We start from the raw sequence: 16,642 nt of genomic DNA, 5'->3' as shown, positions 1-16,642 counted from the left end.
AAGTGTTAATTTTATGTTAGTCCTCAAAACAGCAAAGATTAATGTTTGGAGGTAAAGTGAACGTTAAGGAAGTTATTGATAAAAATTAAAGCAGTTTATGTTTGACAGCTACATGTAAGCCACAAACTATTCACAGATTGTAAATAATCTTTTAAAATTACCAACATGTTTCTTCTGGCTGTAAGCGTTTTTTTTTTCACTTTGGAGTGGCCAAACCAGAGGTTCAACTAGAATATGATTGAGAGTCTGGGGAGAGAGCTAAAAATTAGAGTGATGGGAAGGATGCCTTCCAACCTCTACAATTAGAAATATGCCAAAACTGGTCAGCAATTAAAATAACAGTTTGTTGTGATGCTAATAAAATTGGGAAGTGTATAAACAATTTCTGACCCACCAAGTTTAATATGTAAATGCAAATATTTAATAAATGAGTCCCCTTGTTCATTGTCTTATTTTATTTTGGTAGATGCCCGAATAATTCCTATCTAAATCAAACTTGATAGAATGAAAATAGTTTTGATTATAAATTTGCCAAGGGTGTCAATAATTCTGGACTCAACTGCTGAGGAGGATGGAGTAATCAACAATTTTACTGAATTAAAGTAGCATCACTTCAGTATATTGTCACTAAAGTAGAAGTAAAAAGTAGTTTTCCAAAAGAAAATTACACAGGAGTAAAACGGCTACTCAAGTAGCCTACAGAGTAACTGATCATGACAACTGGTTTAATTTGTTTAAAACTGTGTGGCCAGACAGACAACAATATAGAGTTATGTGAGAATTTGTTTTTTTCTTTTTCTTTTTTTTTTATTAAATACACTAAAGTTCACTGTATATTCACCTCCAAATGGCACAGAAGGCAATGCATATAGAAAATAATAGTAAAACAACGACGCGTCTGTACAAACAAGATGTTTCAGTTTGAAATAAACTCTGTCAGGTGCATTTTTTTTACTCATCCCTGGTCTGCATTCAGTGAGTTGTTTAGAGTATCCAGAAACCGTACTCATCAAGTAAGGGTATAATTACTTCCAATTACCCAAGTAGAAGTAAAAAGTATGGTGCAGTAATACTACTCCTAGAAGTACATTTTCTTAATGAAGTTGCTCAAGTGAATGTAACTAAGTAAATGTTACTAGTTACTGCCAGACTCTGATTCCTTACAATCACCAATGCTAGGAAATGTAAAGACAGCCAAACCGCTTCGCACCTGTCACGCTAATAATGTTAAACTGCCTTCGGCACGTTGCGATTCAACGTGATGACGACATTGACACAGTCGAGACCACGTGATTTCTGTACCTGTGCCCAGCCTATTTATTTCTTCTGTTAAGTCAAGACGCTGCGCACTCACAGGTTTTCATTAGAAAAGCTTTGTTCAGTGAACTTTGAGATGTTTATCTTGGCATATTGAACAATTTTCTAATGTGGTTTAATTTTTTTGTAGTCTTTGCTTAAGTTTTTCATCTCCTACTGTGTGGACTTCGACCTCGGCACCTGTTAGAAACAAGGAAGTCTAGTCCCGTCTCTTACATGAAGCTGATACTGTTTTTATAAATGCTCACGCTTGAGAAACAGGTGTTTTATTCTCGATGCTGATCCTTTAACGCTGACCTGGGACGATCAGTACCATCTGAACAGGATAAAGCTGCTTTTCCACTCTGCTCGGAACAAGGTGAGTCGTTTATTGACAGCAGAGATCAAATGAGTGATATTTACCGAGGAGCGTTTATGTTCTTCAAACAATGTTATTAGTTCAATTTATGGCTGCCAGAATAAACCAACAGGGAAATATTTGACATGTTTGCTTCATGTTCCTGTTCCCCCCGTCTTTAGATGAACGGCTCTTTGGAAATGGGTTCATCGTCCGAAAATATCTCGATTGTTCACCTGGATAAACCAATTCTCCCGGAAAACATTACCATCATCCGGTCAAGAAACGGGTCACTCACGGAGGGCGAGATGTTTCTGAACACAATGACCGCTCAGGGCCTGTCTGGGATATTTGTCTGGTCCGCCTTGCTCATAACATGCCACCAGGTGAGTTTGTGCTGCTCCAATAAATTGTCTTCACTCACACATCAGAGCCAGAAGAACAAAAAAATCTCTTCATTGAGTTACACTAAAGAGGAACACACCCTTAAAGCTCTGCAGCCACGATTATGTAAATCTGTAACAGAGATGGTTAGGCACACCTCCCTTGCCTTAGGTGAGATATTATACTTTAATAAAGGCCTAAACCCAGTTTTAGCTCTTCATAGTGAATCTGAGGTGCTTTTATACTCTTGTTCCCAGGTTGGTTTTCTTGTGCCGGCCTCCAAGCGTGTTGCTATACTGAAGGCCGTACTGGGGCACAAACCCCCTGTAGGTACAGTGCCTTGCGAAAGTATCCGCCCCCCTTGAACTTTTCAACCTCTTGCCACATTTCAGGCTTCAAAAATAAAGATATAAAATTCAAATTTTTTGTGAAGAATCAACAGCAAGTGGAACACAATTGTGAAGTGGAATGAAATTTATTGGATGTGTCAAACGTTTTTTAACAAATAAAAAACTGAAAAGTGGGGCATGCAATATTACTCGGCCCCTTTACTTTCAGTGCAGCAAACTTACTCCAGAAGTTCAGTGAGGATTTCTGAATGATCCAATGTTGTCCCAAATGACTGATGATGATAAATAGAATCCACCTGTGTGTAATCAAGTCTCCGTATAAATGCACCTGCTCTGTGATAGTCTCAGGGTTCTGTTCAAAGCGCAGAGATCATCATAAAGACCAAGGAACACACCAGGCAGGTCCGAGATACTGTTGTGGAGAAGTTTAAAGCCGGATTTGGATACAAAAAGATTTCCCAAGCTTTAAACATCCCAAGGAGCACTGTGCAAGCAATCATATTGAAATGGAAGGAGTATCAGACCACTGCAAATCTACCAAGACCCGGCCGTCCCTCTAAACTCTCATCTCGAACAAGGAGAAGACTGATCAGAGATGCAGCCAAGAGGCCCATGATCACTCTGGATGAACTGCAGAAATCTACAGCTGAGGTGGGAGAGTCTGTCCATAGGACAACAATCAGTCGTACACTGCACAAATCTGGCCTTTATGGAAGAGTGACAAGAAGAAAGCCATTTCTCCAAGATATCCATAAAAAGTCTCGTTTAAAGTTTGCCACAAGCCACCTGGGAGACACACCAAACATGTGGAAGAAGGTGCTCTGGTCAGATGAAACCAAAATCAAACTGTTTGGCCACAATGCAAAACGATATGTTTGGTGTAAAAGCAACACAGCTCATCACCCTGAACACACCATCCCCACTGTCAAACATGGTGGTGGCAGCATCTTGGTTTGGGCCTGCTTTTCATCAGCAGGGACAGGGAAGATGGTCAAAATTGATGGGAAGATGGATGGGGCCAAATACAGGATCATTCTAGAAGAAAACCTGTTGGAGTCTGCAAGAGACCTGAGACTGGGACGGAGATTTATCTTCCAACAAGACAATGATCCAAAACATAAAGCCAAATCTACAACGGAATGGTTCACAAATAAACGTATCCAGGTGTTGGAATGGCCAAGTCAAAGTTCAGACCTGAATCCAAACGAGAATCTGTGGAAAGAGTTGAAGACTGCTGTTAACGAACGCTCTCCATCCAACCTCACTGAGCTCCAGCTGTTTTGCAAGGAAGAATGGGCAAGAATTTCAGTCTCTCGATGTGCAAAATTGACAGAGACATACACCAAGCGACTTGCAGCTGTAATTGCAGCAAAGGGTGGCGCTCCAATTATTAACGCAAGGTGGTCAAATAATATTGCACACCCCACTTTTCAGTTTTTTATTTGTTAAAAAAGTTTGACACATCCAATAAATTTCATTCCACTTCACAATTGTGTCCCACTTGTTGATTCTTCACAAAAAATTAGAATTTTATATCTTTATGTTTGAAGCCTGAAATGTGGCAAGAGGTTGAAAAGTTCAAGGGGGCCGAGTACTTTCGCAAGGCACTGTCTAAATAAAATTTTCACAAGAGTCATTTGCCAGAACAACCAGTTTTTTTCTATAAGAGCTCAGCAGTAACGTTTTAAATGATACCAAGATCATCTCTGTAGATCAAAAATGTATACAGCTACAGCTTTTTGAACTCGAAACATTCGGGGTAATTTTTGTCCCTAAATTTACATTGAAACCTATGACTTAATGAGACCAAAATTACAAAAAATGCTGAATTTAACATTTTTCTTGAGATATTGCTGTGAACTTTTTAACGAGCGATCTTTGTTAAATGTTCTGCCCTTTAGTGGTTAGAATACATTTTCACCTAACTGACTTATCCAGTTCTTTTATTCAGCCAAAAGGCCATGTGTATTACTGTAGAGTTTATTTTCACCATTTTAGAACAGTGATAGAGAATACTCTGCTGTAAAACAAAGGCATTTTTTATTCAACCTCATTTATAAATCCAGAAATTAAAAATAGAAAATATGTTTTAACTTATGACAGGGAAAAATAAAACGTCAGTGAATGAGACTTTGAGTATGTTTTCTTTTATGTTATTAACAGGAATTTCTCAAAATTGAAACTTTATGACTCAGATATTAAGCTTTTTTAAAGTAACATACCTAATTATAGTATTTAAGCTCTCTTTGCTTAGAGTGGCAATTCAATCTAAAATGCATGTTTTTTAAGTGTGGGAGGAAGCCAGAGTACCCTGAGAAAACCCATGCATGCACAGGGAAAACCTGCAAACTCAATGCAGAAAGGCCCTGGCCATAATTCAAGCCCAGGACATACTTGCTATAAGGGAAAAGTACCACCATGCAACCCTTAAAGGAAATTAACGATTTAATATGATTTAATGAATTTACAATATAAAATCACATGCTTTAAGTCATCTTTAGCACATTATCTTTTTTTAAAGCAATATTCCCAGTTTAAGGTGGAATACATGATTTGGTGAGATGTGACTTCCAAGTCTGTACGTGTATATGGAACATGCATACATACATATTGCAAATGGTATTTGCTCGACCCTTTCAATCACTGAATTCAGGTGTTTCAACCATGTTCGTGGCCACAGGTGTATAAAATCCAGCACCTAGACATGCAGACTGCTTCTACAAACATTTGTAAAAGATTCGGTCCCTCCCAGGAACTCCGTGAATTCAAGCGTAGTACCCTGATAGGATGCCATCTGTCCACGTTGTAAAATTTCCTCACTACTAAATGTTCAACAGTGAACTGTTGGTAAAGTGATTAACAAAGTGGAAGTGATTGGGAAGGACAGCAACTCTGCCACAAAGCAGGCCACTTTACCAGCAGTAAAATCCTGGAGCTGCCACAGTGGATGATGAGGCACATAAAGCTTTGAGATTGCCATCTTTTGCAGAACCAATAGCTACAGACCTCTAAACCTCTTGTCGCATTCAGATTAGTTCAGAACGGTGTGAAGATAGCATAATTGAATGGGTTTCCATGGCCAAGCAGCCGGGTCAAAGCCTCACATCAATAAGTCCAATGTAAAGCATCAGATGCTGTGATCTCTTACATGACAAATCATGTCTCTCTCTTTGGCAATCCAACATATTAGTCTGGGTTAGGCAGTTGCCAGCATTTTGTTCTACTGCATCGTGTCAAATGTGTTCGGTGCAGAGGGGATTATAGTGTAGGGCTGTTTTTTCAGGAGTTTAACCTCTGCCCCTTAGTTCCAATAAAAAGGAAAGGAGCATTCAAAGACATTTTGGAAAAATTAATCCTGCTAGCTTTGTAGAAACCGTTTTATGAGAGGGCTCCTTCCTGTTTTAGCATGACTGTGCACCAGTGCAGAAAGCAACGTCTAAAAAGACATGGATACGTTAGTTTTGTCATGGAAGAACTTGACTGGCCTGCACAGAGTCTGGACCTTAACCCAGTAGAGCACCTTTTGGAAACAATTAGACTGTTCATCTGGGCTTCTTGTCCAACATCAGTGTGAAACTTTGCAAATGCACTTCTAGAAGAATGGTTAAACATTCCCACAAACACACCTGTAAACCTCGTGGAAAGCCTTTGCAAAATAGTTTAAGCATAACCTCATTAAACTATAAACATTAAAGGTGGGATGACTCAAATGTGTGTTAAGGTAGGCCAGCAAGTTGGTTTCCGCAATATATTGTATTACATGTTGTAATTTATAAATGCGCATTAGAATGTATTATACATGTTAATTTCATTTACACAAACTGTATAGTGCATAATTATTAGTTTTTCTTTTTCATTTCCTCAAAGTTGTACCTATTTTATACACAAGAGGGACCTTAAATTATAATGGGAAAACAATCTTAGCTGATTACAATGAAACGGAAACACAGCAAGCCCTCTCTGCATGGCAGAGGACGATGGCCGAGAGAAATAAATGGTTTACCATGGACCACCTTTACCCGCTGCCATCTCATCACTGTTGTGAAATTAGCATTTCCTCATGTGAGCGAATGTTGCCCACTGTGCAGAGATGATAGCTTATCATTATGGTTTTATCATTTGCAGGAAACAAAAAGGAGTGCTGTGTTTTATCAGCAAGGAAATCAGTAGATACTGAGATAATGTTTAAAGCTGTTTGAGCTTCTTGTTGTTTTCCAGTTCACATTTTTCTGCTGTTCGGCTATTGTTTAAAAATAAAATAAGGAAAACATTGAATAACCATCCACACAGCATTTATGTAAAGCTTGTTAACATGTATTTGTATGCTGTGTTGTGGAAATAATTAATGAGTAATCTGTGCATCAGAGAAACACAGCAACAGCAGCAGCAAGACCCTTGTTTTGGGATTTGTAACTCAATATTCTGCAAATTGGTTTCTATGTTTGCAATATAGTACACCAAACACTTGCTAGCAAGACATTTTAATTGAACAAATAAATAGCAAGTTTTCCGCTGGGGGAATAGTGATTTTGCAAAAGGCATCTCGTGTCACACTGGGGGAATAAAACGGTCTGTTGGACCAGAGTTATAATGCTGGCAGTGTTTTCATCCGACTTGGCTTTAGAGATTGGCTATAAACTACTAAATGTTCTTTCTGAATACTAAACAGTCATTGACCTAAGATCTTTTTGCTGTGATGTTGGCCATGCATTTCAAACTAGTATATAGGTATTTATCCAGATGGTCTTACTAGCTCCTTTGGAACTTGAAGCATTGGGTATCAAAAGTAGTAGATCGCACCCCCCCACCCCGCCCCATTTTAAGAAAATATATGGGAAGGTTCGTTTAGGTTATCTATGCTTGGACATTTTTGCATGTCCTGAAGTCAGCCGTCAGGTGAGACGTTTACAGAAATCAAGTTGGAAACAATTGCTTCTCTGTCGCCAGTGTTTTGCAGTCAGGAGGAACTCCGGTTCTGTTCTGGATTCTCAGCCAAATGGAGTCGATCCACACGAAGATTCATCACATTGTTAGTCTCGCAGTGATCAGGATTTAATGAGCAGCCTTTAATTTAATCAAGCAACTTCTGTTCATGGGAATGCATTTTTTTTATATTTATTTAGGGAAAACAATCTGATTATTACAAGGGTTTGCAGTAAAGAAATGCAAAAAAAAAAAAAAAATGGCTTGCTAAATATGTAGCACTCTTGATATGCTACATATGTGCTCTATTATTTTTCCCCATGTATGTGTAGATCCTAAACAAAACCATTGTTATAAATCTATAACCACTGCTAATTATTATAAACAACTGGTATTGAATTTTTACTTTAACTGGGCTGGGATTTGTTACCAGACTATGAAATAATATGAATGAACTTGTAACATTTTTATGTACTTGAGTTTCAAGCCGATTGTGTTCTAAAACAGCTTTTATTTGCTGTTAAATTTATTGTGGTATAAACATTTACAGGGATTGGACAATGAAACTGAAACACCTGTCATTTTAGTGTGGGAGGTTTCATGGCTAAATTGGACCATCCTGGTAGCCAGTCTTCATTGATTGCACATTGCACCAGTAAGAGCAGAGTGTGAAGGTTCAATTTGCAGGGTAAGAGCACAGTTTTGTCAAAAATATTGAAATGCACACAACATTATGGGTGACATACCAGAGTTCAAAAGATCAAAAGAGGACAAATTGTTGGTGCAGGTCTTGCTGGCGCATCTGTGACTAAAACAGCAAGTCTTTGTGATGTATCAAGAGCCACGGTATCCAGGGTAATGTCTGCATACCACCAAGAAGGATGAACCACATCCTACAGGATTAACTGTGGACGAAAGAGGAAGCTGTCTGAAAGGGATGTTTGGGTGCTAACCCGGATTGTATCCAAAAAAACATAAAACCACGGCTGCCCAAATCACGGCAGAATTAAATGTGCACCTCAACTCTCCTGTTTCCACCAGAACTGTCCGTCGGGAGCTCCACAGGGTCAATGTCCACGGCCGGGCTGCTATAGCCCAACCTTTGGTCACTCATGCCAATGCCAAACGTCGGTTTCAATGGTGCAAGGAGCGCAAATCTTGGGCTGTGGACAATGTGAAACATGTATTGTTCTCTGATGAGTCCACCTTTACTGTTTTCCCCACATCCGGGAGAGTTACGGTGTGGAGAAGCCCCAAAGAAAACGTACCACCCAGACTGTTGCATGCCCAGAGTGAAGCATGGGGGTGGATCAGTGATGGTTTGGGCTGCCATATCATGGCATTCCCTTGGCCCAATACTTGTGCTAGATGGGCGCGTCACTGCCAAGGACTACCGAACCATTCTTGAGGACCATGTGCATCCAATGGTTCAAACATTGTGTCCTGAAGGTGGTGCTATGTATCAGGATGACAATGCACCAATACACACAGCAAGACTGGTGAAAGATTGGTTTGATGAACATGGAATTGAAGTTGAACATCTCCCATGGCCTGCACAGTCACCAGATCTAAATATTATTGAGCCACTTTGGGGTGTTTTGGAGGAGCGAGCCAGGAAACGTTTTCCTCCACCAGTATCACGTAGTGACCTGGCCACTATCCTGCAAGAAGAATGGCTTAAAATCCCTCTGACCACTGTGCAGGACTTGTATATGTCATTCCCAAGACGAATTGACGCTGTATTGGCCGCAAAAGGAGGCCCTACACCATACTAATAAATTATTGTGGTCTAAAACCAGGTGTTTCAGTTTCATTGTCCAACCCCTGTAAGCGTTAACATTGTGGCTGTTTAATTTCCCTTAGTAAAAACAATAGTTTATAAATAACAAGATTTTTAAGAAGCTGTAGTCTCTAAAATTTACCTGAAACCCTGCTTATTCATATTCATTTTATATTTTCTTTTCTTTCACACATTATAATGTATGATACGTTATGTTTGAGTCTTGGTCTTTTTTTGCAAGTTAAATGCCAGTTTTAGCATTTTATTAGAATATATAAAATCAAAGGTTATTGTTAAAATTCATTTCTGCATTGCCTGCCATATGCTGTGCGTATTCCCCAAACAGGTCAGATGCACCACGTTCCGCTCATGGAGGTCAAAGGGCCCATGTGGTAGAGTCATTCTTGTTAGAAGTAAAGGTTAAAACCCTAATCGACCCCTGAAAACAGCATTGATATGCTGTATTATCTACATTTGTGTGTGAATTGACTCTGCTCAAAAAAATAAAGGGAACGCTCAAATAACACATCCTAGATCTGAATGAATGAAATATTCTCATTTAATACTTTGTTCTCTACAAGTTAAATGTGCTGACAACAAAATCACACAAAAATCATCAATGGAAATCAAATTTATTAACCAATGGAGGCCTGGATTTGGAGTCACACACAAAATTAAAGTGGAAAAACACACTAGAGGCTGATCCAACTTTGATGTAATGTCCTTTAAAACAAGTCAAAATGAGGCTCAGTATTGTGCGACCTCCAAGTGCCTGTATGACCTCCCTACAACGCCTGGGCATGCTCCTGATGAGACGCTGGATGGTCTCCTGAGGGATCTTCTCCCAGACCTGGACTAAAGCATCCGCCAACTCCTGGACAGTCTGTGGTGCAACCTGACGTTGGTGGATGGAGCGAGACATGATGTTCCAGATGTGCTCAATCGGATTCAGGTCTGGGAAACGGGCGGGCCAGTCCATAGCTTCAATGTCTTCATCTTGCAGGAACTGCTGACACACTCCAGCCACATGAGGTCTAGCATTGTCCTGCATTAGGAGGAACCCAGGGCCAACCACACCAGCATATGGTCTCACAAAGGGTCTGAGGATCTCATCTCGGTACCTAATGGCAGTCAGGCTACCTCTGGTGAGCACATGGAGGGCCATGTGGCCCTCCAAAGGAATGCCACCCCACACCATTACTGACCCACTGCCAAACCGGTCATGCTGAAGGATGTTGCAGGCAGCAGATCGCTGTCCACGGTGTCTCCAGACTCTGTCATGTCTGTCACATGTGCTCAGTGTGAACCTGCTTTCATCTGTGAAGAGCTCAGTGCGCCAGTGGCGAATTTGCCAATCCTGGTGTTCTCTGGCAAATGCCAAGCGTTCTGCACGGTGTTGGGCTGTGAGCACAACCTTCCATTTGTGGACGTCAGGCCCTCATACCAACCTCATGGAGTCGGTTACTAACCGTTTGTGCAGACACATGCGCATTTGTGGCCTGCTGGAGGTCATTTTGCAGGGCTCTGGCAGTGCTCCTCCTGTTCCTCCTTGCACAAAGGAGGAGGTAGCGGTCCTGCTGCTGGGTTGTTCCCGTCCTATGGCCTCCTCCACTTCTCCTGGTGTACTGGCCTGTCTCCTGGTAGCGCCTCCAGGCTCTGGACACTACGCTGACAGACACAGCAAACCTTCTTGCCACAGCTCGCATTGATGTGCCATCCTGGATGAGCTGCACTACCTGAGCCACTTGTGTGGGTTGTAGAGTCCGTCTCATGCTACCACGAGTGTGAAAGCACCACCAACATTCAAAAGTGACCAAAACATCAGCCAGAAAGCATAGGTACTGAGAAGTGGTCTGTGGTCCCCACCTGCAGAACCACTCCTTTATTGAGTGTGTCTTGCTAATCACCAAAGATTTCCCCCTGTTGTCTATTTGGTCGGCAGAGCCCACTTGCCCGGACGGGACATTTTTCTCCGGATACACGATGGACTCCTGGCAGAAGTGGAGGATTGTGTGTCTGTCGATAATGTCAGTCGAGGATGTGGAAGATGTGTATATAATTGGATGTTTGATATCAGGATTTCTGATTTTTGGAGTCAGCAGTTACCTGGCATATCGAGAAATTCGGAGAATGTCAGCAACTGTTCTGGCCATTGTAAGGCTGCCTGGCATGTGTGATGGGATCTTCAGAGCGATCAACACTCAGACTGAGATGTTACGTGAGCTGAATCCTTACACAGGATCGCAGGCAGGTTGCGGTTCCTGGACTCAGGGATGAAATGGGATAAATCTTGGAGAAAGTTGTTCGCTCGGATCTGGCAGAAAGACCAGGAATTTGGCTGTTTGGATTTGCCTATGAGAAGCACCAGTGAGACTCTCAAAGCTGACGGAAAATTAAGAGTCAGCCTAACCCAAATAAGTATTGTTTTTCTGAATCTGGCTCCCCTGCGCGGCCTTGATGGCTGGCTATCTTCAACCTCTCCTGGAAGTTATGTAAACATGACGCTCTGTTCCCTCTGCCCCCTCCCTTCCCTGAGGACACCTGTGGACCTGCTCAGAACTTTGTGGCCTGTTGATGAACATTCCAACGAATCATCAAGGACAATGGCCTCTGTGACAGTGCTTCATGGACTTACTTGCACACACTCACTTGCACACACACACATGCTCAAGATAAACATTTGCACTCCTCACACCACCTTCACCGTTCCCGGCATGATGTTGTTTTGTAAATTTGTTGCTTCTTTGTGCTGAGGTTTTTTGCAATCTCAAACTGTATCCTGCTAAGGATAAAGTGTGAAATATGATTTTTTTTTTCCTCTACTTACCTAATGTGGCCTCTTTTCTCATCTAGCAAGGGCAGCGCCTGTGAGTGGGCAGCAAAGCCTCGGTGACCCGTCCCCCCATTGTCTTGTGTCATGATGTATGTTTGGATGGGTTGTACTGGAATTCTAATTTCCCCTCGGGGATCAATAAAGTATCTTTGAATTGAATTTGAATTTCATTTGCACAACAGCTGTGAAATTGATTGTCAATCAGTGTTTCTTCCTAAGTGGACAGTTTGATTTCACAGAAGTTTGATCCACTTGGAGTTATATTGTGTTTAAGTGTTCCCTTTATTTTTTTGAGCAGTGTACTTGGTGTAAACAAGGTGTGCCCTGCAAGTTTAGAGCAGGATTGTTGGAGAGGTTATTTAAACATGAGTTGAGTAATGTGTTTAGTCAAGACACTGTTGAAGCTGCATTTCATAGTAGCAGACAAACAGTGGGTGCAACTTAATCTGTCTATATAAATTAGGCCTTTTGGATAAAATACAGAGCTCTGTGAATGTAACCATTGGTTAAATGTCCTAATCTTGATAATGATGTAGTGCTAATTTACAACAGAACATTTAGGAGCAGCTAAGTTGGTTACTAGCATTTTCATTGCGCTCTCTCAATGAAAGACAGTTCATAGATGTGTTGTGTTATCTGTATACATTAAATAAAACTTGACATCTGGCTCCTGAGTGCAGTGGAAAGCTGACATGGAAATGCGGCATCTAGTTTGCCAGTGGCTATAGGTATTTATGTGACTTAATCCAGCAGAAGTTGCATTGATGGGAACACAACAGAAAGATGCTCACTTTTTCTTTATAGACGTTTTGACAGTGAGGTCTCATACAAAAACAGAGAGCCATAAATCATTAAAACAAATCAATCAGAATCACTTAATTTAACCATTTATGTATGCAGCATATAAAGGAAAGGAGTCCATTCTTTTTTAATCTCTTACAAAGTAAGAAATAAACAAAGGAAAATACAATCTTTGTGCATATAAGTGCACAAAGATTGTGCACTTTAAAATACAAATAATTATTTCTATATGCAACTGATACCTTATGGTTAACCATTACATGTCAGTTTATTTCTCTTGGTAATTAAATATTTTTGATAAAACTGACTGAATGGTTTACAAAAATATCACTGTTTTGTTTTTATAAAGTTTAGAAATACTTTTTCTTTTTTAATTTTGATTCTGACTTTTTTTGCAAAAGTCGATTCTTATCAATTATACCATGGTCCGTTATCGGTTCAAATTCTCTGAGAAGCCTCCTTTTGATAAATATTATTAGTCACTTAGCTACATTTCGTTATTTTAAAACTGAAGTAGATCATATAAAAGTACTTTAAATAATTGGTTGACAAAGCAGGTAAGAAATGTGCCTAAGATTAGTACAAATGAATGCTCTCTATGAAAAGTCATGTAGCGTTGGCAAAAACATGTAAGGCTTCTTCAGGACTCAGAGCTGCACGATAGTCAAGCAGCAAAGGAGCCAAGTTCAACCTTATTTTATGACTAATTATTAACACACCACATCTTTTTTTTAATTTATTGACGCAGATGGAATACGTGAGATTAAATTAATACTTGGAATTAATAAACTGGATGGTGAGCTCCAGTTCAGAATAAAATGTAACCAACCTTGCATTAAATGAACAGGATTTCATCACAGTATCAGTTAATGATGCCAAGATTACTTGGTCCATGCTTATTGGAGCTAACCCTAGCTAAGACACTCTGATAAATGCTGCACATTTTCTACCTTATCTCCCAAGCGGTTTTTACAATGGTTTTCCGATTCATAAATGACGAGGTTCAATTTTATTGCCATACTTTTTTCCATGATCAGAAACAAAGTTCACTAGTTGTAAAATACCCAACTTAATTCCATGGTTTTGATACTAAACCTACTACATTCTTCTTTCTAACTGATGTCTTTTTATGTTCTGTGTTTTCATTCTAGATCTACACTCACCTTCGCTCCTACACTGTCCCCAATGAGCAGCGCTACATCATCCGCATACTGTTTATTGTACCAGTTTATGCCTTCGACTCTTGGCTCAGCCTCCTATTCATCAGCAATGACCAGTACTATGTGTATTTTGATTCCATTCGAGACTGTTATGAAGGTATGTATCACCAGCAGTTATTGATTTACTTGATGGTGTCTGTTATATTTTTTTAACAGAGACTTGTGTTTCCTACCCTCATAAATGTTGTAGATGCCAGAAACAGAAAGACAAGAAGTCACTGAACTAGTTTTTCCTTTCTTCAGTCTTTGTTTTCATATCCGTAGGCCTCATTGTAGGAGGTATTACATTTCTAGGACGAGTAATTTTAGGAGCATCCTTTTGTGGACTGTGACAGGCTATGCTTTTGGTAGTTTTGATACAGTGTGACTTTTAATACTGAAATCTAATATTGTACTGCTAAATTATAGATGTTTGAAGAATAAAATATTAAAGTACATTTTAAGTTGCAAAGATGATTACCATGCTGATTTAAATAAAAGTAATCTGTGAAATGGGATCGAGCAGACTAGAAAATGTTTGATGGCCAGTATCGTGGATGCACCAGAAAGCAGTGACACTAGAAAACCATTTGCAGTTGCAGCTAAAGCATAATAAACCTTCTCCAGGCTGGACACCATCTGCATTTGCTTAATTTAATCCTCCCTTAAATAGCAACAAAGGATTAAGAAGGGATTTTCGAGACACACAACCGTTGGAAAGGCCTTAATGTCAGGGCTGAACCATTCATTGTCCTAATCTATTATGTTGAACTAATTATTTTTTTTTTTTATTTGTTATGTGGACATTTATTTCCATCTTAAATTATTTGACCTTCTTAGGGAAATAAGACTTGAAGGGGATGGGGGAAAACGTTCTTTGGTTGTCGGGTTAAAACTATTTTAAAACTTCTTTGTGTTTCAGCTTTTGTTATTTACAATTTCCTGAGCCTGTCCTTCGAGTATCTTGGAGGAGAGAGTGCAATCATGTCCGAGATTAGGGGGAAGCCCATACAGTGAGTACACCCACTGCTATTCTATAACTGAAATGCACATGTAATGTACAAACTGAATAATTTTACTAATTATTTGTTATATGCTAATTCAGGAACAATAAAAGCATTAGCTGGACTTGGGAAAGTTCTGCTATGGTTATATGAGCTGCAGAATTGTCTTTCTGGTTGTATATTAAAACGTTGTCTGAAATCCACTGTGAAAATCCTAGCAGTAAACAACTCTCACAGGTGGCATTTCTTGTTTTTTTTTTGGGAGCATTTGAAATGGTCTTTAAAGTCTGTCCTTTCTGGCCAGAGGGCATGAGCTCTTTGCCAGGTTCTAAAGACAAATCTGACAATAATGTTGAGGTCCTTTTTAAGTATAAAGACTTGGAGTGCATACTTTGTCAGAATCATTTGCTGTTCTGTGTTGTTTGAATGAGTCTTTGTAGGATTTCTAAAGATCTCCAATGTGTTTGGTCTCAAGTCAGCCCAGATAGGAATTTCCTGCAAATAAATTCACATTCAGTTATCCCACAGATTTGGAATATTGTGGCATATCTTTAGCTAAGGATTAAAGTGATAAGGAACTCTAAGTTTAATAGGATTTAAAAACTGGAATTACTGGATTTAAAGACTGGACTTCAACTGGAACAACTTTCGTAATGGACTGAAAGCCTTCGGAGGCGGGGTGGCTGTGACTCAGTGGAGAGAATAGTTGTGTTGCAATTTGGGAGTGTGGATGGTTGAATATGACTCGTAGTATAAAAGCACTTTTAGTGACCGGCTTGACTAAAACACTATATGCAATGGCTCTACAAACCTTTGTTAAAATGTCAGGTTTTTAAAACCTAAACTAAGATGATAAACATTTTTTAAACACTTTTTTTCTCATGAAATGTGACAATTATATCGTACAATACAACTGAAAAACAAACCCAGCAATAACCCAGTTTAAACAGCAGAAATGTGCACACCCTCAAATTAAAATTGATTTAACAATTTGTTATTTAACCTTGCAAAAGTTATCCAAATCTATTAGCCATTGGATTTACGGTCCTAAAGTTCAAGTTTAGGTTAATCATTTCTTTGCACATTTTGGTTTTAGAAGATTTGTGGGTTTTTTTTTTTTTGGTTTTCTTTCTTTGGAGGAAAATAATTTTGTCTTTGAACTCCCTAGTCTAGACATTAAAAATACAGGGGATTGTTGTCACATCCAAAACAAAACTAGTACTTGTAGGAACTCCTTTGCTGTTAATGTTAGCCTTTTGGAAGCCTCCCTGACCAGTTTCTTACTGGTCTTTTTGTCAAAATTTGGAGAAAAGTTGTGTTTTTGTAATGTTCCCGTTTTTCTCTTTGCTTCAGTGTGTCACTGTGTAAATACAGGTATATAACTCCGTGGAACATTTTGTGTCCTTCTCCAGACTGATATCTTTGCACAATGAGATGATATTGATCCTTTATAACCTCTCTGCCAACTATGGCGTTAGCTAAAAGGTGCAAGTGGGCTAATGTCAAGAAAATTCTATTAGGACAGTTGTAGTTTATTTCAGAATAATCAGATTCATTATAAATGATTGTATGTGTGAACTCTTAACACTGAATGTTGCAAATGAATCAGAACACACTTCAGTAAAGCATTAGTTGGTGTGCACACCTCTGCAACCAGGTTATGGCAGCTTTTTTACTTTTTATTAATTTTTGTTGAATTGTAAAGAAAAAAAAT

General features: G+C 39.5%; 1 protein-coding gene across 1 annotated transcript in view; it reads left to right on the top strand.

Moving 5' to 3' along the window:
- The first annotated feature begins 1,185 nt into the window (after window positions 1-1,185).
- The window catches only part of LOC124862822 (transmembrane protein 184A-like), a 35,372-nt gene continuing 19,915 nt past the window's right edge, over window positions 1,186-16,642 (top strand). Inside the window, exons 1-4 of the mRNA XM_047356966.1 lie at window positions 1,186-1,675; window positions 1,837-2,040; window positions 13,877-14,042; window positions 14,847-14,937. Coding sequence (XP_047212922.1) covers window positions 1,837-2,040; window positions 13,877-14,042; window positions 14,847-14,937 — 461 coding nt within the window. The 5' untranslated portion in view covers window positions 1,186-1,675. The remainder of the gene's footprint in view (window positions 1,676-1,836; window positions 2,041-13,876; window positions 14,043-14,846; window positions 14,938-16,642) is intronic.

This window comes from Girardinichthys multiradiatus, chromosome X (assembly GCF_021462225.1).
Source record: "Girardinichthys multiradiatus isolate DD_20200921_A chromosome X, DD_fGirMul_XY1, whole genome shotgun sequence".
Classification (NCBI taxonomy): domain Eukaryota; kingdom Metazoa; phylum Chordata; class Actinopteri; order Cyprinodontiformes; family Goodeidae; genus Girardinichthys; species Girardinichthys multiradiatus.
The sequence above is the reverse complement of the archived record's forward strand: the minus strand, read 5'-3'. Positions and strand labels throughout refer to the sequence as shown.